Raw genomic sequence first — 23,722 nt, forward strand, 5'->3', positions numbered from 1 at the left:
GAGATACATCATTTGCAAATACTTTCTCACAGTCTATAGGCTGCCTTTTCCCTTGTTTTCTTTTGAAGCACGAAGAGTTTTAATTTTGATGAAGTCCAGTTTATTTATATTTCTTACTCTGCTTGTGCTTTGTGTTATATTTAAGAAGCCATTGCCTGATCTGACCTCATAAAAGATTTACTTCTGTTTTCTTATAAGAACTTTATAGTTTAACTCTTAAGTTTCTGGTCCATTTTGAGTTAATTTTTTAAGTATTTTTGATTTTTTTAAAGTATTTTAAGTATATTGATTATACTATTACAGTTTTCCTAATTTTTTCCCCTTTATCCCCCTCTACCCTGCCCCCACAACCTTCCAGCATTCTCCCCCCACTTAGTTCATGTCCATGGGTTGTACATGTAAGTTTTTTGAGTCCTCTGTTTCCTGTACCATTTTTAATCTTTCCCTATCTATTTTATGCCTACTAATTATGCTTCTTCTTCCCTGTACCTCCCCCCGCCTCCCCCCCCCCGCAAAATTCCTCCCTTCCCCTCCCCACCGAACTCCCTCTGTGTGATGTCCATTTCTCTGATTCTGTTTCTGTTCTGGCTGTTTGCTTAGTTTTTGTTTTAGTTGTTTTTCTTTCCTTTTAGGTTCATTTGTTGATAGTTATGAGTTTGTTGTCATTTTATTGTTCATATTTTTCATCTTTTTTCTTAGATAAGTGTCTTTAATGTTTCATATAGTAAGAGCTTGGTGATGATGAACTCCTTTAACTTGACCTTATCTGGGAAGCACTTTCTCTGCCCTTCCATTCTAAATGATGGCTTTGCTGGATAGAGGAATCTTGGATGTAGGTCCTTGCCTTTCATGACTTCAAATACTTCTTTCCAGCCCCTTCTTGCCTATAAGGTTTCTTTTGAGAAATCAGCTGATAGCCTTATGGGAACTCCTTTTTAGGTAATGTCTCCTTATCTCTTCCTTCTCTTAGGATTTTCTTGTTGTCTTTAATCTTGGGTAACTTAATGATGATGTGCTTTGGTGTGTTCTTTTTTGGGTCCAACTTCTTTGGGACTCTGAGCTTCCTGGACTTCCCAGAAGTCCATTTCCTTTGCCAGATTGGGGAAGTTCTCCTTTATTATTTGTTCAAATAAGTTTTCAATTTCTTGCTGCTGTTCTTCTCCTTCTGGCACCCATATAATTTGGATTTTGGAACATTTCAGGTTGTCCCAGAGAATCTCAGCCTCTCTTCATTTTTTTTTGGATTCTTGTTTCTTCGTTTTGATCTAGTTGGATGTTTATTTCTTCCTTTTGTTCCAAATTGTTCCTATGAATCCTGGTTTCCTTCTTGTCACTGTTGGTTCCCTGAATATTTTGCTTTATTTCATTTTGGGTATCTTTCATTTGTTTTTTTTTGTTTTTTCATTTTTTTTGACCAAGCTCAATCAGTTCTGTGAGCATTTTGATTACCAGGGCTTTAAATTCTCCATAAGTTAAGTTGGCAGTGTCCTTATGGTTTAGATCTGAGGTTTTGCTGTGTTCTTTCACTTGGGCCATATTTCTTTGTCTTGATGCACCTGATAAGTTGTGAGGGGCGGGGCCTTAGGTATTCACCCAGGCAGGGCAACCCTCTTTGCTCTGCTGCCTGTGGGGGGCGGGGCAGAGAAGGAGCAATGCAAGCTCGCCTGCTGTCTCTGTCGCACTTTCTAACAGACTCTTGAGTCAGACTGGTAGTATCTCCCATCACCGCAACTCCAGCCGTAGCCCACAGTTAGCTCTGAGTCTCAGTTTCCCCCTTAAATCAGTCCCTTCCTCGAAGCTCAGGGGAGCTTGGTGGTCAGCCCCGCCCCTTAGTCGCCTCACCACGGTTTGCTTGGGTTTTTCTGAGTTGCCCACCTGAGAGGTCCCCTTACCGGTCTCATTGTTCTGGTTGATTTTTTCTTTAATTCCTTGGTTGTTGGAGTTCCATGCAGTTTGATTTTCTGGTGCTTCTGATTGTTTATTGATTTTATATTGATTGTTATCCTTCTTTTGGTTGTGAGAGGAAGTGAAGGTTTCTATCTACGTCTCCATGGAACTCTGAGTTAAAATTTTTAAAAGATTTTATTTATTTATTTTAGAGAGAAAGAGAGGGAGAGAAACATCAATGTGTGGTTGCCTCTCATGCACCCCCTACTGGGGACCAGACTCGCCCTGCAACCCAAGCATGTGCCCTGACTGGGAACCCAACTGACAACTCTTTGGTTCGCAGGCCCACGCACGCTCAATTCACTGAACTACACCAGCCAGGGCTGAGTTAATGTTTATATATGGTATGAGGTATGTGTCTAACTTTCTTCTTTTGCAAGGGTAGCTGGCTGTCTCGGCACCGGTTGTTGAAAAAACTCTTCTTTCCCTATTGAATTGAATTGCCTTTGGGTCTTTGTCAAAAAACAGTTGACTAGACTAAAGGAGTTAATTTCTAGACTTGCAATTCTGTTTCATTAGTCTGCATTTTTATGCTGTTTTTGATTACTATAATAGCTTGGCTTTTTCTGCAAACATCAAGTCTGGTGTTTAAGTGTTTCTGTGGTTGTTGGGGAAATTATCTAAGTACAAAATAGCAGAAATGGTTAATAGCTGTTATTCATGCAATGAAATAAGCCCCCATTGAAGCCCTTGCTGCCCTTTTACTTCACAGTGATGGAGTATACATTACACAATCTCCTGTCTTTCTCTTCTTTGCGTTAGATCTTTATATATGTGTTTTTGTGTGTGCATGCTGTGACCTCTTGCACCTGTTAAACTTTATGGTATTTCAGTAATGGTCACATTTATAACCTTAGAGTGGCTCAGCAGGTCCTGTTTACTCTCCTGAGAGACGCTTGACATTGTCCAGAGTACATTCAAGGAGGTTTGGTGTGGAAGGCCTGTAATAAACACTCATTGACACTGGAATTGCCTGTCATGGGGACCATGGGTTTTAGAACTATCTTTAGCATTAATTGCCTCTAATGCACCATCATTTTTGACAGTAATGAGCTAAACAGGGGGTTATTACTCAGCAGAAAGACTGCATTTCCTGGAGTTAAAACATTTTTTGAGGTGTATGTGGCATGCAGTGCAGGCAGAGAAAGGACTTAGCATGACTCACTGCGAAACAGGCTGAGCTGCATTTAAAGTGGCTGAACAATGCCCTTTGCTATTATGAAAACTAACCCTGCAGCGTTCCTTTAAAGGAAGAAGCAGCTAACCAACAGGGGTCCTACCCTGAACCCTTTACAGCAGAGCTTTGAAAAAAATTCCAGTGATTTTATTTCTCAGTTTGCTTTAAAAGCATAAAAATGCTCTTCTATTAAATGTTTTCAGAGACCTATTTGTAATAAGATTTTAGGAGCAGAAGGACTTGTTTTAAGCTGTTCCCTATTTAAGGACAGCCCTGCAGCGTTTCTGTGCAATAAAGAAAGCTGCAGCTTAGGGGGCCTTTTAGAATTAGGGCGAGAGCAAACCCAGAATGCCTCGAGTTCACTGCACCTTGCCATTCCCCGTATCTATGTTGTTCGGGAGTGCTTAGGATGTTTTTATAGCAAACACAATTGAATCTTGATTAGCAAGCCTTAGTGACCATGTTATTGTTGCAAGTTTGTAGTCAGGATTCTAAATGAAAACCTGAGGAGTCTTACACAAATTTTTAGACATCAGTTTGTGTATGTCTATCTGCTGAAAGGAAGAGTAATTATTTTTAAAATTATATATATTGGGTGCTACTTTTTTATACAAAAATGTTTATAAAGAAGAAGGTACATAGCACAAAATCTCATTGCTCGGGTAATCCATACTTAAAAAAAATAAGAGTAAAATATACATGTAGTTAAAAATTTTGAGGTACCAAAAGATAGATAATGACATATAAGAGCCTTCTCTACACCTTCAGTCCATCCCTCAGAGGGAATCCATTATGAACCGTGCCTGTCTGCATAGCCTTTCCTACTGACACAAAGGGCGCATTCTGTAAGCAGTTGTATTCTTTGCTTTGTTTGCTTTTGTCACAAAGTAGAAGCTTCCAGTTTTTCCCTTGGGGGTCAATTCAACTTGATGGCCCTTCCCACTCTCCTCATCCCCACGATAATTCACCCAGTTGCTTAGACTTGGTGATAGGCAGTGATGTTAAATATGGTTCTGCCAATAGATGGTTGTGTATTCAGATGTAGGAGTCCATAAGACACCTGTTCTTTTGAATTGCTCCACAGTAATTCATAGTGTACATGTACCATTATTTTTTTAACTTTTCTTCTATTTATGGACATTTAAGGTGGGATGATGATTTTAAGATCACATTTACATATTAAATGAGTGAGTCTTTAAGAGAATGAATGACAGGAGTGAAGAGAAAATTAGTATTGATGAAGAATACAGAGTAACTATGAAGACAGATTATTATTACTATTTAATAGCATGGGGTATCGCTAAACTCCTACCTCTCCAAAAACGGGAGGACTGCCTAAGGCCTCCTGCTGCACGTTTTGTACCCCCTAGCCAGGGAGACCCCAAGGCCAACTTGCGTCACAGTCATTTTCCTGTGCTTTTGTAGCACTTTTCACATCCCTCATTAAAGCAGTAGCCTGATCTCTTTTAATTTAGCTTTGCATATATGCTTCCCTTTAGGACAGGAAGTACATCTTGCCATCTCTGTATATCCCCTGCATCTAGGTGCCCCTTATATTCTAGGGGGATGTAGGGAAAGTGGTCTCAGGGGGTGTCTTGCTAAATACAAGTCAATAGCTTGATCAGAGGTCTTTGACTACTTTGTTTTAAAAAAAATATTTTACGTATTTATTTTTAGAGAGAGAGGAAGGGAGGGAGACAGAGAGCAAGAGAAACATTGATTGGTTGCCTCTTGCACAAACCCCTATTGCGCAGACTAAACCCACAACCCAGGCGTGTATGTGCCCTGATCAGGAATTGAACCAGAGGTCTTTAGCTTTGCAGAATGATGCCCAACCAATGGAGCCACATGGTCAGGGCTCTTTGGCTATTTCTCTGTTTGAACTTTCCACTCTTAGTTTTTCTTCAGGTGGAAGTGGTGTCATTGCCTCTCTGGGTTGAGCTGTATGTAGCAAAGCCTGCTCTGTTTTGAGCCCTGTATGAGTTGTGAACCTTTTTGCTCAGCATAGAGCCCAAAGAGCCAAAAGGGAGGCTCCCAGCTCTGTCCTTGCGGAATTATTCAACTTGAAGGCTAACTGTTTTCCTCCACTGCCATAATTCACCCAGTTGTCTAGAGTCAGTGACAAGCAGTGATGCTAAATATAATTCTGCCAATAGGTGGCTGTGTATTCAGAAAGTTGGAGATAATATCTTTATAGCTTCCAGTAATAAATCTTTTCAGATTGTTTTTTTCTTTTTGAAGCACAACAGAACACCCATACTCAACCTGATAATAGTTGAGACTGTTGTCACAAAATAGTTATTATGGTGGCAGAATAGAAAGCTGTTAAAAAGAATTACTTGATAGCCATCTTTATCCCTTTTTAATTTTTCTTTGCCTTTGATTTGAGGCTGTCACACCTTGATAATACATTTTATTTAAAAAAATTTTTTTATTGATTATGCCATTACATTTGTTCTATTCTCCCCCTCTGTTCCCCTCCACCCTGCACACCCCTCCCCCCCCATTCCCCTCCTTAGTTCATGAATATGTGTCTCAAGTTCTTTAGATTCTGTATTTCCCCTACTGTTCTTACCCTCCCCCTATCTATTTTCTATCTACCATCTATGGTACTTATTCTCTGTACCTTCTCCCACCTTCTCCTTCTTCCACTCCCCTGTTGCTAACCCTCCACGTGACCTTCATTTCTATGGTTCACTCCTGATCTAGCTGTCCTCTTAATTTGCTCTTGTTTTAGGTGTGGTTGTCGATAACTGTGAGTTTGCTGTCCTTCCACTATTCATCTTTTTAAAAAGATGCTGAAATTAGGCCCTGGCTGGTGTAGCTCAGTGGATTGAGCGTGGGCCTGTGAACCAGAGAATCGTGGTTCGATTCCCAGTCAGGGTACGTGCCTGGGTTGCCGGCTATTTCCCAGGAGGGGACATACGAGAGGCAACCATACATTGATGTTTCTCTCTCTCTCTCTCTCTCTCCTTCCCTTTCCCTCTAAAGATAAATAAATTTTAAAAGAATCTAAAACAAAAGAGAGAAGAAAACCAGGCCCTGCCTGGGGAGCTCAAAAAAAAAATGCTGAAACTATCCTTCAGTTATTTGCCCAGCTCTCTGTCTATTCTTTGGTCCTGACTTAGACTGTAAGCCAGTGGATTTGGCAAAGATTTCCCTAAGTATTACATTCAAGCTTATCAAATATTTGGGAGTCTCACAGATGTTTGCACATAAAAAGTTCCTTGGGTTTGTTTGCATAATTTGCACATTCAAACTTATATCTTAAAGTAAAAATTCCCCATGAACAGACTTTTAGAATGTTTTGTGTCTCTTAGAATTTTATACTTATTTTAAATCTGATTTTTAAAATTTGTTTACTGGCATCAACAAACTCCTCTTTGGGAAAATGTTTATAAAGAATGTATAGAATATAAACATAGGAAGAATCAAGATGGACTGGTCTGTGCTTAAAATAGACTCTAAATTTCAGTGCCTTGAAACAAAGTTTTTTTGGCCCATGCTAGGTATCTTTGGTCTGTCAAATGGGAGCTCTGCTTCATGTTTTTCTTACTCTGGGACCCAGGTTTAAGGAGCAAGCCCCTTTCTCTACACATTGTCCATGTCAGAGGAGAAGAGAATCACACACTGACCTCAAAGCTTTTACTTGAAAGTGACACTTTTCACTGGACAGAGCAAGTCACGTGGCTACACTTGACTCCAGGGGAACAGGGAAGTACAATTCTGTCACATGCTTAGGAGAACCAGAAGTACGTGGTGCATGGTACAGACACTGTCTTAGTGTGTCGTAGGTCTTCATGGGCAGACTTCGTCTGCTTGGCACAGAGTAAGTGTCTCTGGGAAGGTGGGTAGCAAGGTGCCTATGTACATGGACTCAACTTTCTTCACCTGAAATAGCACTACCATACAGACTTGTGAGGATTAAATGAGGTAGTTTTTGTAAAGTCATTGTCTTTCAATGCTCAATAAACATTCGTTGTCATTACATTTGAGTACTTACTGATTTTGATTTAAGTTATGTGAAGTACTGCTTAAGGATTTTTCCCCTTATTTATTTTAAAGGACAGAAGAAAAAAATCCATTTTTTCCCCTTACTTTTTTCCTTTTAAACATACATGGTCCAACCAAAGCCGAAGAAGGGATAATAATCAAGGAGTTACTTTTGGGCCTCAGGATGGGAGAGGTGGAAATACTGCCTGATTGGGTCAGTTTTACTAAAATCATTGAAAATTTCCTATCTTAGGAGTTTTTCATGCCTCCACTCACCTTTAAGAGAAAAATTTGGGTATGTGTATTAATTCCTGGCACATCTACCAGTTGACTTGGAGATTTCCTTTTGTTTCACTTTAGCTCAAAGTCAAGATCTCAACTGAAGTTGGCATCACCAATGTTGATCTCTCCACTGTGGATAAGGATCAGAGCATTGCCCCCAAAACCACACGGTAGGTGGGATGCCTGCTGGACGTGGAGTCAGGCTTGAGTCGAGCCCCTCTAGGTACCCTTTCTGTGTCTGCAGTGATCCAGCTCACACCACCAGGGATGCTGCATGGCATCCAAGCAGTTTGGGGGGATGTCTATACCAGTGGTCAGTTTGGGCAAACCAGCCCATGAGATAAAGAGCTTATTTCAGAGTGTAAGTTCGAGTCAGTGAGCTATGTCACCAAGCACATTATTTAATTCCGATGACAGTTTTTTCAAGGACTTTTTCAGTGAAGGGAGCAGTGTATTAATTTATGTTCTGGTGCAATGTGTATCTGCATAGTCCTGAAGTTGCTGTTAGTGGCCTCATGGCAACTCTCTGACCCACACATGGCTACAAAAAGTTGGAAGCCTCATAGGTCCTGAGAACTGAGATGGCAGACATCTAGCATTAGGGCTACAGTTCCCTTTCTCCAGTTCATAGAAGGTATCATCCATCTGCCATAGCATTTGTTCCTTTTTAACACAACCTTCTAAGTAACCATTAGCAACTTATCGGAGTTGGACCAGAACACTGTATGAGGCCCATTTGTCAGCCCTCTCCTAGATCCTTATTTTGGGGACCCATCTATACCTCTCAGTATAGTCAAACCCCCAGCTGGACTCAACTGGGGTGGCTATATGTGTCAAAGAAAGTAGGTGAACCCCCAAGGCCATTTGGGATGTTACTAGCTAGAGCCTGGAAGGGAAGTGTTCACTTCTATGTCCTGTGACAGGGCTCAGCCTTCTGCCTCTGGCTTGGATATTTTCATAGTGACACTGGAGATTGCAGCTTGATTGCAGTGGATTCTGCAATAATGTCTGTGCAAGTGGTTTGCAAAGTTTAATGCTCTATGTAGATGAGGAGTTGGTATCATTCATAAGTAAATATGGAGCCTAAATACATAATAGAGCCAGTTGTGAGCTCTGTAACCATATGGCTTGTTCTGTCCCCTGGCCATTTTAACCTAAAATCCCAGGAAATAGCTGTGAAAAGAACAGTTTTCTCATTAAGATGGCCTTTTGAGAAAACGACTTTTTAAAATTCAATTTCAGAGAGGAAAATAAATTGAAACAGTATCTGGGAAAAATATAGCATTTTTAAAAAAGAAAAGAAAAGAAAAAGCTATAAGGACCCTTCTTTTCTCTGCATCTCCTACCCCCTCGTCTCCCAACCTGCTCACACGTGCGGCTGACGCTGATCCTGTGCGTATTTCTCTGTGTGGTTTTGCTGCTCAGCTCTTCAGTCCACCTGCATGCCTGCAGGGGAACACGTGAGCCCCACTGGTTCCTGACTTGGTTGACTTGACATTCTTAGGTCCTGGAAGTAAAAGCCTGGAGCATCTACATACAACGTTTCCCCCAGACACTGCTAAAGACTATGTGCTTTTCTCAGTCCCAGCTTTATGGATCCAAGTTGCCTCTGGCCACAGACGATTTTCTATTTCAATCTGTCCACAACAGAACAGTGTTACAATGAAAGAGGGAAGATTAAGCAATGAAGTTTGTGTTTTTCACTTTATTCTTAGACATATGCAGGTCCTTTCTGAAGATTTACCTTATACATGTGTCTTTCAGGGTGACCTACCCAGCCAAGGCCAAGGGCACATTCATCGCAGATAGCCACCAGAACTTTGCTCTGTTCTTCCAGCTGGTGGACGTGAACACGGGTGCCGAGCTCACACCTCACCAGGTCAGGAAAAAGCTCAGACATTCTGTTGGCTTGAAACATTACAGTGCACTTGAGTTGTTGATCTGTAGATAACTGACTAGAGAGAATTCCAAATCCCTGCTTTCAGACCTTCCCTCTGAATCCCGACGGTCCATTGGGTTCTCCTGCCTGACAGCCCTGTCTCGGTTACTGGTTGTAACCCTGAACCTGGAGTACACTCTTCTTTTTCAAAGATTAGCACTTAATTGAGGATTTTTCCCCTTCCTTCATGAAAGAAACAAAAACACCAAATATTAGACATTAAAATAATTTTGAAAAAAGGAAAAACCTAGGCAGCAGACCCAAGGCATGTTTTTGTCCTGGTCAAAGCAGATTTTCTGTTTGTTCTCTTTTTAGCTTGTGCCTACTTCATATTATGAAAACAATAGGCTTCCTTTAATTATTCTTTAAAAGATTTTTAAACCAGGCCCTTTCCCCAGAAACTCTGATAGGGTCTTGTGTCCTTTCATGCACAATTCTCCCTCACCCGTGTCGTCCCCCTTGATTGGAATTAACTGCTCTCAGCTCTGCCCCATCCATGGTTGTATTGTAAAGGGAAATTCAGATAAGTACTCTGAACGCTGAAAGACAGGAGAGACTAGGACCGAGGAACCTTGCTCTAGGTGCTTTGTAGCAATACTTTAGCAAGAGCTGGCAGACCTGTGTTCCTGCTTAAGGAGCGGCTTCATAGCAGACCTCTGAGGTGGGTGAATTTACTTGGACATCTTTTGCTTTTCATTTCTTGTAGCTGCAGCAGCTGCGCTTATGCCCAGGCCCAGAGTGGATGCCTAACCACCGTTCTGGAGCTTCTCTGTTCCTCTCTCCCTTCCACCCCGAGCTCCAAAGAGCTTGCTTGGTGCGCTCGGTTAGGGCCATGGCTCTCCAGCTTTAAGCACTTCAGCCTCTCAGCATTTTGTGTCTCATCTCAGAATGACATTTACCAACCATACAGCGCAAGAGAAGAAAAAATGCAAAGACAAGAAGTTATAAAACTAAATTGGGGAGCTTTGGGTTTGGGTTAGAGTTAGTGAGGAAACGTAGCTTTAACTGATTACTTGCTTCATCCAAGATTCTGTTATGGAAACCATGGCTTAGAGACCTCCCAGGTAGAGATGGCGATTTGCAGATGAGCTGGCTGTCACCTGTGCTTGGCTGTGACAGGAGGAAGATCAGGCCATCCGGGCTGCTAAATCCCATTCTTGGCCAGGGCTCTGTAGTCAGGATGCTTCACGTCTCTAGACCCCTTTCCCTAAATACTTTGATGGGTTTTTGTTGCCCAGGTGTAGAGTAACAGATGAGATTTATGTTTTTCTCTGTGGATCCAGCACTGGCTGTGTGACCATGTAACTCATTCAGTCCACACACCTTGTGATCTGTAAAATGGAACCATATACCTGCCTTGTTGAATTCTTTATTTTGAAACCCTTCAAAGAGCTCTGAGTGGATGTCATTTTGCTGTAGTTCTAATGTGCAGAAACCTTTGTTTCTTATGTCATTGGGGGATAAGGTGAATAGACTGGTCCCATCGTATTGACAATATCGGCTACTCTTTATTGACTAGCTCAATACCAGGTCCTGTCCTGGGCTAAATGCTTTGCCTGCATTATGAGGAATCTTTACACTACATGTTGAATTTAATCTTTTTATCTTAAAGATGAAGAAATCAAGGCACAAAGAGGTTAAGTAACTTGTCCAGCTAATAAGTAGTGGAACCAAATCTGTCTGTCTTCAGAGCCTGGGTGTTCTCGGTGGCACCAGGCTGCTCTGCTTGATTAGAGCGCTGCCTTGCTATCAATCTCCCAAGCCTGCTCTACTAAATCTTTAGCTGGAGGCACTAGGAAATTGAAAAGGGGCCTCTTACAGTTCCACCTCATTTCCCTTCTTCTTACCCTCTGGTGAAGAAGTTAATTGGGCAGTGAAGTGGCCAAAAGGCTGGCAGGAAGAAGAAATTGCAACAACAGCAAAGGACTTAAATCATCCACAAACTGGGCGTTCAGCCTCCAAGTAGTTGAGAATTGGCTGCATCTCTAAGTTAAATTTCTCATACTAGCAAAAGTTATCTCTGCTCCCTGAGCTATGAACGAACCAGGGTAGAATGGCCACTCCTTGCGCTCTGTCAGGCAGCTCTAGCAGAGCCCTGAGCTCCTACCATGGTGAAGGAGCCAACAGTCTACAGCCTTATTGACTATATTGAGCCCAGAGAGAGTTCTGAAATTACTAGATGAAACACAATATTATTGTTCCATCCAGACATTTGTCCGACTTCATAACCAGAAGACTGGCCAGGAAGTGGTGTTTGTTGCTGAGCCAGACAGCAAGAATGTATACAAGTTTGAGTTGGATACTTCCGAGAGAAAGATCGAATTTGACTCTGCATCCGGCACCTACACTCTCTACTTGATCATCGGAGATGCCACTTTGAAGAACCCAATCCTGTGGAACGTGGTATGTGCCTAAATGCACCTTGACCCAGACTAGAGTGACAAGGCCACAGTCAGACCCAGACAGCCCCCTTCAGGGGTCTGGGCTCTTTACCCTAGCCTTGCCACTGCTTTCCATGGGGCAGCAAACACTCCCGGTGAGGTGGTGAGGGGCCGTGTGCTGTCACTGTTAGGAGTCTTAGGGGATGCACATGGCCTGGCATATAGTAGGTGCTTAGTAAATACTGATTGATTGAATGCATGAATGAATGAAGTGTGTACATTTGCCTTCATAGGTGCTTACAAATTTCTAGAAAAGTTATACTGGAAGAAGGTTTTCATATTACATCAAAACATTACAGGGGATGCATAGATAAAGGCTGTGGCCTTTGAGATACAGTATAGCCTCGTGGGGTTGGGGAGGGGTTGAATTCCAGTAATTCAGGATGGTGTGGGACAGTGAATTGTAGGATATGCAAAATGCTAATAAAGTAATAATAACATTTGCATATCATGTTGTAGTTTACATAGTGCTTGTCACCCACATATCTCACCTTTGATTGGTGTGACGAGAGAAAATTTCTTGAAAGACATGGCATTAGAGCTAGGGGTTGAAGAATTGCAAGGGTTTATCAGAGTGGTGTATGGGGCGGGGGTGATCACCGAGGAACGGCCTGCAGAACAGCCCGATGTGCATTCAGTGCAGCGCGAGGTGCCCGATTCACTGGTGCACCTGATGAGTCTGGTCAGCAGCAGCAGGCGAGGAGGTTGGAAAGGGAGCAGTGGCCAAATCGCAGTGGTGGTTGGCACCCTCTGCAAGACGCAGGGCCAGCTGCGTTTCTTGTGTTGTATTCAGAACTCCCTTTCTTCTCCTGGACTTTGGGCTGCTTTTTGCATGAGAGTACATTGTCATTTTTTCTTTTTTTCTGTTGCTAAACCACACTTCCCAGGGACAGAGTGTTTTCCGATTGCAGCTGTAACAGCTTGAGTACCGGCTGAGGGTTTTGTATTAAAGCAGCTCTGTGGGGCTCACCAGGCCAGTTGAAAATTGGAACTCTTAGTCTAAAAAGCATTTTCAACAAATACTTATTTCGTTCTTGAAATTTTTACTGCCTCAATTTGTCAACTAATAGATCGGAAGTGGTTAGGCTGCTTGGAGCTTTTTTCACTTATGGTCCTAGGTGTGGGTAGGGGTGCTGTCACGCTGACAAGTCTTATTCCCTTCTCTGCCCCTGTGCCTTTAAAGACTGCTCTTAACTTTTCAGGCTGATGTGGTCATCAAGTTCCCTGAGGAAGATGCTCCATCCACTGTTCAGTCGAAGAACCTTTTTACCCCAAAACAGGAAATTCAGGTATATTTAACCACTGAACCACCCACGCTGCCAAAATTCAGGTATATTTTAAGGGGCTTCTCCACTAAGCATGGAGAAGGAATGTGAAATGGACACAATGACAGGACAACAGACCCCTGGATGGTGGCACTCTGGTCCCTTCTTAATTCTCTTTGTATAGTGCTTTATACTTTGGCCCTCACCACCCTGTAAATTAGGCAGAGCAAATATCCTAGAGCTGAGAAAATAGGCCCAGAGAGCCCATTGACCAGCTTCCAGAAAGCAGATAATTGGAGACAACCTCAGAACCCGAGTCTGTTTTTCCTAAACATCGGGAGGCACAGCTCTGAGATCACTGCTTTGAATAGCCACAGCAAAGCTGGGTTTGGCTTTCTTTCTCTCTGTTCCTGCAAAATCAGGGCTGATGGGGCCAAGAGGTGGAACACTCACCTGGGATGGCAGGGCTTTCCTCCCCAAGGTGAGTCCTTCCTCTTATGGGATTCACCTTCCCTGCACACAAATACTAGCCATTCCTGCCCAGCCCAGCCCACAAGATTGCCATGAGGATCAGAGTAGGTCATGGACAAGGATTAAGAAAGGCATTGAAAAGTTTCTAAAGCACTTTACAAAATAAACACTTTTACAAAAGTGTTAAACACTTTTTTGGTTAAGAAAACTGAGGTGGATACATCCAGTGAATTATTTTGCATTCATGAGAAAAAATGTTACTGTAGTAATGTGGAATTTACTACATCTGAATTAATGTTGACGTGTTTTAAGCAGACTACTTACTCTTATTTCACCGTTCAAAAAAGGGCAAAGGCTGCCCTGGCTGATGTAGCTCAGTGGATTGAGCACAGGCCTGCAAACCAGAGGATCACCGGTTCAATCCCTAGTCAGGGCAAATGCCTGGGTTGTGGGCCAGGTCCCCAATTAGTGGCGTGAGAGAGGCAACCACACACTGATGTTTCTCTCCTCCTCTTCCTCCCTCTTTTCCCCTCTCTAAAAAAAATAAAGTCTTAAAATAAAAAGATCCAAAGGCTACAGTGGTAGGCCTCTGTTAAAGAGAGTGAGGTTAACCCCAGTTAGCTGACTTGGGTGAGAGAGCAAGTGTGATAGACGGTGCCACCCCAGGAACCCAGAAGCATTATGAAATCCCAGAGTCCTGCCTTGGATGTGTCACTCGGGCCATCCGCACACCTGGGCACCCCCTTTGATCCTGGCGAATGCCGCTTGATGGATTGCCTATCCCCAACCTCTAAATGGCAGTGAGTCTGAAGGGGTAAAGCGGGTCGGCTGGGTAGTGAGCTGGGACTAGCGTAGTGTCTTTGAAAGGAGACCTCTGGGATCAGAAGCCAGCACTGAGAAGAGCAAGAGGCTAGGTGACCACGCATTGTCAAGGGCTTTTAGCATCTGGGAGACAGTTCTTCATGTTGACTGTTACTGGCATTTTGGTCCCTGGTCATCATGGCAGCCCCTTCTGGGAAGGGCATGTTCTTAAATACTCTTTGTGTGACTTCTGTTGGCAGCACCTGTTTCGTGAGCCTGAGAAGAGGCCCCCCACAGTGGTGTCTAATACATTCACCGCCCTGATCCTCTCTCCCTTGCTCCTGCTCTTTGCTCTGGTGAGTAGCTCTAATTAGCATGGGCAGCGTGTGTCCGGCGCCAGAGTCAGCAGATGTAGCTGCTCCAAAGGAGGCTTTGTGCTCTGGCCTCAGCACAGCTCCAGAGGGGTCCCGCAGCTGTGACCTGCACTGATGGGCAGAAAGTTTTAGAATAACTAGAATTCCCCACTATCGGGAGCAGCCAGATAAACTACTCCATTAACAAGGGGCATGAGAAAGTACTTGCTGGCCATTAAAAATGGTAAAGGTATATGAACTGGGATGCTTTCTGTAGGAGTGTCAGATGAGTATGAAAAAACCAAGGCCTGATTGCTGTAGCTGCATAAAAATAGAGTACAGAGACTCTGCATGTCAGTGCCATTCGGAGTCCTCATAAAAGCAAGTTACTGTATATCCAAACAATGAAATATTACATAGTTTATTAAAAGAACGGATAGGCCCTGGCTGGTGTAGCTCAGTGAATTGAGCATGGGTCTGCGAACCAAAGGATTGCAGTTTGATTCCCAGTCAGGGCACATGCCTGGGTTGCAGGCCAGTTCCCAGGAGGGGACACATGAGAGGCAACCATAGATTAATATTTCTCTCCCTCTCTCCTTCCCTTCTCCTCTAAAGATAAATACATTTAAAAATCTAAAAAAAAAAAAAGGAGTGGATAGGTTTATGTGCTGATATGACAAGACTGCCAGGGTGTCTTACTGAGTGACAAAGACAAGGGGTAGAATAGTATGTTTAGTGCGATCATCTCTCTGTGAAAACCTTGAAAAGGCGTTATTTATTAGTGCTGGTCATCTCTGCGGGGAGGACTTTCTAAGGAGTATGAGAAAGGAACATTCTACCTTTTATATTTTAAAGTACTTTGAATGTTTTTTTTACCAAGTGATTTTTTAATGTTTTTTGAATTTTTTTTTACCAAGTGATTTTTTCTCTTTAAAAATTGTAAACAGATGTATATCATTAAAGTTCATAGAATTTGGAAAACTCATGAGATTTTACTTTTAGAAAATTGCCTATGTTCCTAATTCATTCATTGATTTTAGTAAAAGAATTCCTGGTCAGTCCAAATCTGAAAGAAAGGCATGCAGCAAGCTTCCAGAAATCAGACCCTAGGGTACGGACACCTGTTTGAGTGATCAGAATTTTCAAAAGGCCCGGAACCCACAGAAAGAGCATGCATCCTCCCAGCTGTGGGCAGGTGTATCTTACCAATACGTAGAGAAACCAGCAGGGGTGCCGGTTAACTCCACACTTTCTGACCCTTCGGCTTCATGGGTCCACCTGTTTTAAAATAAGAATTTTTGCTATAATTAAAAATGATGATCGGGTTCGAGTTACCCAACCACATTTGAGAGCAGGTGTTGGAATACCTTTCTAAAGAAAATAGGGAACAATTTTTGGACTTAGAGTAGTTGTTGCTTGGAAAAATTCCCAGTCCATCAAATATGCGTGAACTTTTAAGCCCTTAGGGCTGTTCATGGGACTAGCGTTGACTTGCCATGTGTTGCCTCCATTTTAAGTTCTAATGTCTTCTTAATTTATTTCTCCCCATCATTTAGTGGATCCGGATTGGTGCCAATGTCTCCAACTTCACTTTTGCTCCTAGCACGATAATCTTTCACCTGGGACACGCTGGTAAGCACTCCTGGCTGCTAATTCCATTTAACCTCCTCTGACATTTAGCCTGCCCACGCAAACACCCTGTAAAGTAGACCCACAACCTATTAACTGTAATGACTTAATAGTATAACATTTCCCTCTTCCTCCTGGCCTTTTAGGACAGTTAATACGATGATAAACCTGTTTGGGCTGTCAGCTTAGAACAGCTGTCATTAGATTGGGTTTCATTGTACTAGGCTACTGTTGGCAGGCCATTTACCCTCATTTAATAGCCCTGTTCATTTCCAGAGATTACTCACTTACTGTAGCTTTACATTGAACCATCTTCCTGGATGAAGAGCATTAATGCAGTTTCCAAAGATTATCTTTGCCCACCATATCGATCTTCACATTTGCTGGCGGCTGTATCTGGGCAGTAATAGAAAACAGTTGTTTCCCCAGTCAGACACACTGTCCCGCATTGTTCTCTTGAGCACTCAGGACCTAAATGTAACAACACAGTCCATTTGCAAATCAGCTAAGCCTTTCAGAGACTTTGGACACCATTGGATCAGTGGTGCCTTGCATTTCACTAAGTCTTCAATATTCTTTTCTCATTTCCTTGACTCTTGCAGGAGTCACCCTCTTGTGTCCAAAGTGTGTGACTTCTGTAGGGGGCTGTAGATGAATCCCTTGAAATTACAGGCAAATGTGTGTCTGTTTCTTTCTGGGGAAAGATCGGGTCTGTAGCTTTGATCAGATTCTCACAGAGGCCCACGACCTTGAAAATGGGTAGGAACCCCCGCTGAAGTTCATCTGTCTTCCTTCTGGGCACAGTCGACAGGATGACCTTTCTCTTTAGCCCAGTTCCTGGATTTGAGTGGTAGCCCTCTTGGGTCAGGCCGAGAACAAACCCTGAGATGAATGTGTTCGCAGCCAGGACTTTTCTTGCTGGAGTGCTCTGTGTGTGCGTCCCCTGTTTGATTCTCATCGAGTCCTCGTGGGGGCGATTGGGCCAGGAGGTATGACCCGTGTGTGACGGATGAGAGAATTTAGGCTCAGAGAAAATAAGCGGCCAGAAGGGCAGAGCCTGGACCAGAACCCTGGGCTGTCAGTGCCCAGAGGCCGGAGCCCTTCTCAGTAGCCTCTCTTCTCAGTCCCCCTCGCTTCCCTCCTGGTCACAGTGGCCAGTTATCCCTAAATTCTTTTTATAAAAGGAAATTACTTAATCCCATATACTTTTATTCAGAATTTGAGAAGTAAAATGAATCCAAAATGTAACAGTAATGTTTTAAAAAAAAAACAAAATTAAAAAAAAACCTGCAGATAAAGGGCAGCTGAGGTCTGGCTGGCTTTTCTCTGGATTTCTTGGTAGCCAAGGCTTAGAGGCGAGCATATTGGGTTACCTGTACTTCAGTGTCGGATAAAAGGAATAGAACAAGCTGGTCTAGAAATGGCAGGCGTTTTTAGGATCCAGCAGTTACTGCTGCCTGCTGTCCTCTACCCCAGCGTGTTGTCACTGTTCACTCGATCGGCCATCGTGGCGCTCTTTTGTAGCTATGCTGGGGCTCATGTACATCTACTGGACTCAGCTCAACATGTTCCAGACCCTGAAGTACCTGGCTATCTTGGGCAGTGTGACGTTTCTGGCTGGCAATCGGATGCTGGCCCATCAGGCGATCAAAAGGTAAGGCCAGGGGTGGGCCACGGCCCCGGGGTGGGATTAGGAATATTGGTGTCAGCTGTGCTCCCCCAACTCTCTGAATGAGGGTGCATGGCAAAAAGACTCGTGTCCTTAGGGCCATGTGTGACACGTTAGTCCAGCCCGATGCAGAAGCCTCTTTGAGCCAGAAAAGGGTCTCAGCAGTCAGCTTTAAATGTTTTAAAACCACATTAGAACAAGAGAGGAATGTAACTACTTTATGAAGATTAAAATGGATTAGAGCGTGTTAGAAGATCATCCTCAGTGTGCTGGCTGTATGGAAATGTTCTGCTGCCGCAGAGAGCCCTGCCCCTTTCCCTGCCCTGGGGAGTTTCTCCTCTGTAACCTCCGACAGGCTCCCGGGGCTTTTCCTCCTGAGCGTGAGGTCCACGCACTTTCCCCAGAAACTGCTGCCCTGCTCAGCAGGTGGTGCCACGTGCCCGAGAACCAGACAGTCTTGATCTTAGGTTCACACAGTGATAAGATCTCCGTGTGATGGCAGCTTGACTCTTAAACCTGGATTAGAGGCAAATTTATATGTCTCAAGTGTTTGTTATTGATTTGACTTGGGTGATTTCAGCCACGTAAAGGTCAGTAAGAAAAGGTCAGGTTTGCTTTCACCTTTGGAAGTTAGCATTTTCAGACGTGCCCTGCTTTCTCTCTCTAGGACCTTTGCAGGGAGAATGTAATTCAGAATGTGCCCTCCAGCAAGGCTGCGGATTAAGTTGGTCAGAACTGGGAGACTCTTCCTCAGAGATCTTAGTGGGCGGGAGAGCCACACTTAATCCTCCCTGCCCTGCTCGGGTCTCCCTTGTAAGCTTTCTGAGTGCCTCACTGAGGAGACCCAGCCCCGACGAGCTCCTGGACTTCCCAGTAGTAATTCAGGTTCCACCAGAGCTTCCCTTAGCACCGGCAGTGGCAGCTGGTTCATTCTGCTGCCCCTCCAGCAGCCTCACCTTGGCAGCTCTGCATTGCATCTGAGAAAGGGCCAGGGCCTCGGCTGTTTCTTCTAAGCACAGCCCTGTTCCCTTGCAGCAACCAGTCTAGGCCCCAGGGAGCCAAAGGCCATGCCCTTCTGAGCTCTCTCTTTTCCAGAGTTGCCCACACAAGACGAACAAAATCAAGGGGAGACAAGGGTGGAAAACATTTCATTTAAATCCTGCTTGTCATGAATTCCTAATCTGCAATCCTAGAATTGTGTTTGCTTTCTGGGGAAAGAGACCATGATTTTCATCTCCTCCCTTCCCCCTGCACACATCCCGTGCAGAAAGGTCAAGCCCAGTCTTACGCTGCCCTCTGTGTGAATGCCGGAACCAGTGCTGCCACTGGGAAAGTCGGTGATCCTAACGGAAGCTCTGGTTGGGTGTTCGCCATTTCTTTCCCCACCTTATTTCTCTTCTCACTGTCCTTTCTTGATTCTCAATCCTTCTTTCCTTTGGCAGGATCGCTGCAGAGCAGAGCAGTAGATTGGCAAAATATAGGACATTACGGTAACGACGAAGGGCGGTCTCATCCCAGAAGCAGGGCCCCCTCCCCATCTTGCCTGCCTCATGCATGTCAGTTACTTACCGAGTGGCAGCCCACTCGTCCCTCCCCACTCCTCCCCCGGCCAGAGATGAACTTGGAGGCGGTTTTCCCACTTCCTGGTCCAGGTGGTGACAGGCCTCAGGCAAAAGCCCAAGCCCCTTGACTTAGCCCAGCTGCCGGGGGGACTTCGCAGCAGAGCGGCCTTGACCCAGCTTACACTATGTGACTCCATCCTCCCTTACATCCCAAGGGGTACTTTTTAGACAGAAGCCCCTCTCTCTATATTTATAGATGAACAGAGATGAGGGTAAGACAGGCCCAGCCTTGGACTTCTTAAAAGGGAACCCCATCGGGAACATCTAAATTCATTACATGGTGGTCTGATGACAAATCCTGGCACACCTTGTCACTGTTTCTAGGCCTTTTTGTAACACTGATTTTTGGTTGGGCCAAACAGTGCGGTTTGGTGAGACTAAATTATGGACTGGGTGGCCACAGAGCAAAACCGGTATCAGAACCCAGGTTCCTGGAGCTTAGGGTGTGGATCAGGGCTGCTCTCCATGTGACTGAAATGTGTGGAAAATCACCCATTCTCCGTGCAGGTATTAGCTCTAGGACGAGGACGGACGTGGAAGCGAGGTGAAGGGAGGGAAGGAGAGAGTGTCTGATGCTTCACTGATCAGCTCCTCTAGAGCAGGGGTTGGCAAAAGTTTTCTGCAAAGAGCCAGAGAGCACTTTAGGCTTCGCAGGCCGTACAGTCTCTGTTAGAACTGCTCAACTCGGCCGCCGCGATGCGAGAACACCACAGACCGTGAACACAAACAAGCATGGCTGTGTGCCGATAAAACTTCACTCAAGGAAGCAGGCGGTGGGCTGGATTTGGCCTGTGGTGCATAGTTCGCTGACTTCTGTATTAGACCAACAGAGACGAGGGAGCGCCCTGACTGATGGGGCTCAATGGGTTGAGCTCCAGCCAGCCTGCAAACTAAAAGGTTGCTGGTTCAGTTCCTGGTCAGGCACATTCCTCGGTTGGGGCCCGGGTCCCCAGCCGGGGGTATTCAAGAGACAACCAGTCAACGTTTCTTACGTTGATGTTTCTCTCCTCTTTCTCCCTCCCTTCCCCTCTCTCGAGAAATAAATACATGAAGTCTTTTTTAAAAAGAGGAGGGAAGTATTTGAATTTTCTAGTCATGTTCCCTCTCATCCCTTGCTGTGGAAATGGCTCTCCCTGCCAAAGCAGTGAAGCCATCCAGTTTTCAATCCTCCGAAATAAGAAAAATCAACAAAAGCCTAGACTGGAGAGCCTTTCACTGATGTATGGGCATAAATGGGGACGTCTAGTCCTCAGCACAGAAGACTACATTTGGCTTGGGCGGGGGCGGGGGGGTAGGTTTAATTTATATACAGTAACATCCATCCTTTTTAGTGTACAATTTTGTGATTCTTGACAAACTAACACAGTAAATACCATCTCAGTTGAGATACAGACAATTTCCACACCCCCAAAAGTGCCCCTGTGCCCCTTCTTAGTCCCTCCTCACCACCCTCATTCCCTGGCTGTTTCCGGTTTTGTCCTAAATTATACTTGCTCTGTCCGATTTGCTTTCGGAACTGGTCCTTTCTGCTAAACACTGAGCTCTTTAATTCTTTACACTGACTAAGGATTGATTTTGTTTTTCTCGATTTTTAGATGGTCTGCCCCACCCGGTTACCCCCAAATCATACTGCTTGATAGAGAGGGAAGTCCCTTGATTATTCGGGTGTTAGGACTTTCTGAAGTTGGGACCTGGGATTTTGAAGGTGGTTTTGGTGTGAGGACAGACATTGGTCGGATCAGGTGTGACTTCCTAGCCAAGATGGAGGCTTGTGGGCCGCTGCCCCCAGCTGTTCCTGTTTCGGGTTCAGGCTCTCTTCTCCGTGTGAACATTTGGGACTCACGTTTTAAGGAAGCTGGGAACCTCCGAGTGTTGGTAGGGGACGAGGGGCCCTCACTCCAGCCCTCAGGACTAGTTCTGGGCCTGGGCGTGCCCCTCGCACCTGTCGAAGAGGACTGGAGCCGGCCATTCTGCAAGGCCGGGTCACCTCCGGCCGCCTGCCTGTGTGCGCCGGGGCCACCCGAGCATGAACTTGCTGCCCGCGCCCTCCTGGTTGCCGTGTCGGGCTTGTCGTCTTCGCTCTCACGTTTCCCCATTACTTCTCAGAGTCCAGGGACAGGCAGCTTTGGGAAAGAAGGAGCAAAGAGATCTAGTGGTGTTGTTTTTTCCGCCCTTAAAATTTTTCTGTGTCCCATTTTCGAGAATCATTCTTACCGAGGTTTAGACGCAGATTCTGACCACTGGCAAGAAGGTGAGTGCGCGCAGGTTTCTGTGCTCAGTGATCAGGACACCGTCTTCTAAGTGACACGAGGGCCAGGTGTGGGCTGGCAGACCTGGGGTCTGGGAGATTGAAGATGCACGTTCTTGACACCGTCCTGTCTGTTCACCTGCTCAAAACTGACACTGCCTTTCCAGCCTCGCACTGTGGGAGGTGTGCCCGGATGACCTCATCTCCTTCCATTTTCACCCCCCACTTGCTTTCTTAGTCATCGTCAGGTTTGTTGCATTGTTTTTATTGAAGTTGTCATCAGCTTTAGTTTAGCTGTCTTCCAGGCTTGTGAAATGAGATGGGGCATAGATAAATAGAATTAATAGAAAAAGGGTTATTCCTTTATCAGTGGGATCTTATAGTGGGAGAATACCTTGGCCTCTCCGTTGACCAGTTAGGAACTGTGATGGTGAGTTGAACCCTTCAGTAATTTTGTGTTTGTTTCTGATTTCTTTCAGAACAGCGCATTAGTCCCAGAAGAAAGGAAAGTCTAAAACCCAAAACAAATGTCAAGAAGAGGAGTCAAGAACAATTTTGTTTGAAAGGGGGAATGAAAAAATTACTGTGTTTATGAAGAAGCAAGTTGACACTGTGGTTACACTGTGCTTGTTTTTCTGTTGCCCACACAGAGCCGGAGGGGCCAGACAGTCTGTTCCTCAGCAGGACGCCCTAGCAGGACGCTGTGAATACTTCTGACTTACCCTAATGTTGCATTGGAACAGTTGAAGTCTGTAAAAAGTCTGTTTTGGAATAAAGAGAATAATGGGGACAAAGGTCCGAATGAGTTCATTGTGGTACTTTTGGACCCCTGGGACTCCCGGGGCGCGTGCATGAGGGCCTAGTTGGGAAGCGTTGTTGACACGCTGGCCAGGGGACTCTTAGGCCCTTTCACATTGGGCCTTCTGACCTGGAAAAGCCACTGTCCTTTCCTCCCCAGCCCTGGTTACCAGCTCTGTGTGCGCCCTGTTGGTGTCCGAAGGCTCTCCTCTTTTGCCTTGAAAGTTTGGTCTCGGCATGCAGTGGGGTCAGGAAGGTGTTGTCTTAGAAGAAAGCTCACCTTAGGCTTTTAGAGGATGCACACATCTCAAGAATGCCTCTTATGAAGTTGTGCCCAGGACCACCGTTACATGGGAGGGTCTGTGACATCACTTAGAGAAGTAATATTGAATAGTACGGTTAAGCGTATAGACTTAAGAGTCAGGCACCTGCATTATCACTTACTAGGGTGAGAGATTTTGGGCAGTGGCTTAACTTCTCTAGGCCTCCTTTTTTCTTCAGTACAAGAGAGTTAATAACCTCATCTGGCCGAAGGAGTTTCATGCATCTGAAGCATTTGGCTCAGTCCTTGGCATCTTTCCAAACTGGTCCAAGGTTATATACTTGGGCTCATTGCCCCTAATTCTTTTTTTTTTTAATCTTTTTAAAATATATTTTGATTATGCCATTACAGTTGTTCTATTCCCCCCTTCATTCCCCTCCACTCTGCACACCCACTCCCCCACCATTCCCCCCTTTAGTTTATGACCACATGTCTCAAGTTCTTTAGATTCTATATTTCCCCTACTATTCTTGCCCTCCCCCTATCTGTTTTCTACCTACTATCTATGCTATTTTCTGTACCTTCTCCCCCCTTCTCCTCCTCCCACTCCCCTGTTGCTAACCCTCCATGTGATCTTCATTTCTATGGTTCCGCTCCTGATCTAGATGTCCTCTTAGTTTGTTTTTGTTTTAGGTGTGGTTCTTAATAACTGTGAGTTTGCTGTCCTTTCACTGTTCATCTTTTTTACCTTCTTTTTCTTAGGTAAGTCCCTTTAACATTTCATATAATAAGGGCTTGGTGATGATGAACTCCTTGAATTTGATC

General features: G+C 44.6%; 1 protein-coding gene across 4 annotated transcripts in view; it reads left to right on the forward strand.

Annotated features, from left to right (window-relative positions):
- RPN2 (ribophorin II) overlaps positions 1 to 22,635 on the forward strand; it is a 53,991-nt gene extending 31,356 nt beyond the window's left edge. For 2 of the 4 annotated variants that reach the window (XM_053671119.1, XM_037164379.2), the window contains 9 exons: positions 7,478 to 7,569; positions 9,164 to 9,278; positions 11,547 to 11,741; positions 12,982 to 13,068; positions 14,577 to 14,672; positions 16,226 to 16,301; positions 17,823 to 17,952; positions 19,410 to 19,457; positions 22,317 to 22,635. In XM_053671119.1, the coding sequence (XP_053527094.1) occupies positions 7,478 to 7,569; positions 9,164 to 9,278; positions 11,547 to 11,741; positions 12,982 to 13,068; positions 14,577 to 14,672; positions 16,226 to 16,301; positions 17,823 to 17,952; positions 19,410 to 19,457; positions 22,317 to 22,329 (852 nt within the window). In that variant the 3' untranslated portion in view covers positions 22,330 to 22,635. Of the gene's footprint in view, positions 1 to 7,477; positions 7,570 to 9,163; positions 9,279 to 11,546; positions 11,742 to 12,981; positions 13,069 to 14,576; positions 14,673 to 16,225; positions 16,302 to 17,822; positions 17,953 to 18,634; positions 18,696 to 19,409; positions 19,458 to 22,316 lie in introns of all 4 variants that reach the window. The other 2 variants (XR_008392628.1, XM_053671120.1) reach the window with 2 other exon arrangements.
- Positions 22,636 to 23,722: the final 1,087 nt, after the last annotated feature.

The sequence above is a fragment of the Artibeus jamaicensis genome, unplaced genomic scaffold (assembly GCF_021234435.1).
Source record: "Artibeus jamaicensis isolate MK-2021 breed Jamaican fruit bat unplaced genomic scaffold, CSHL_Jam_final contig_685, whole genome shotgun sequence".
NCBI lineage: Eukaryota > Metazoa > Chordata > Mammalia > Chiroptera > Phyllostomidae > Artibeus > Artibeus jamaicensis.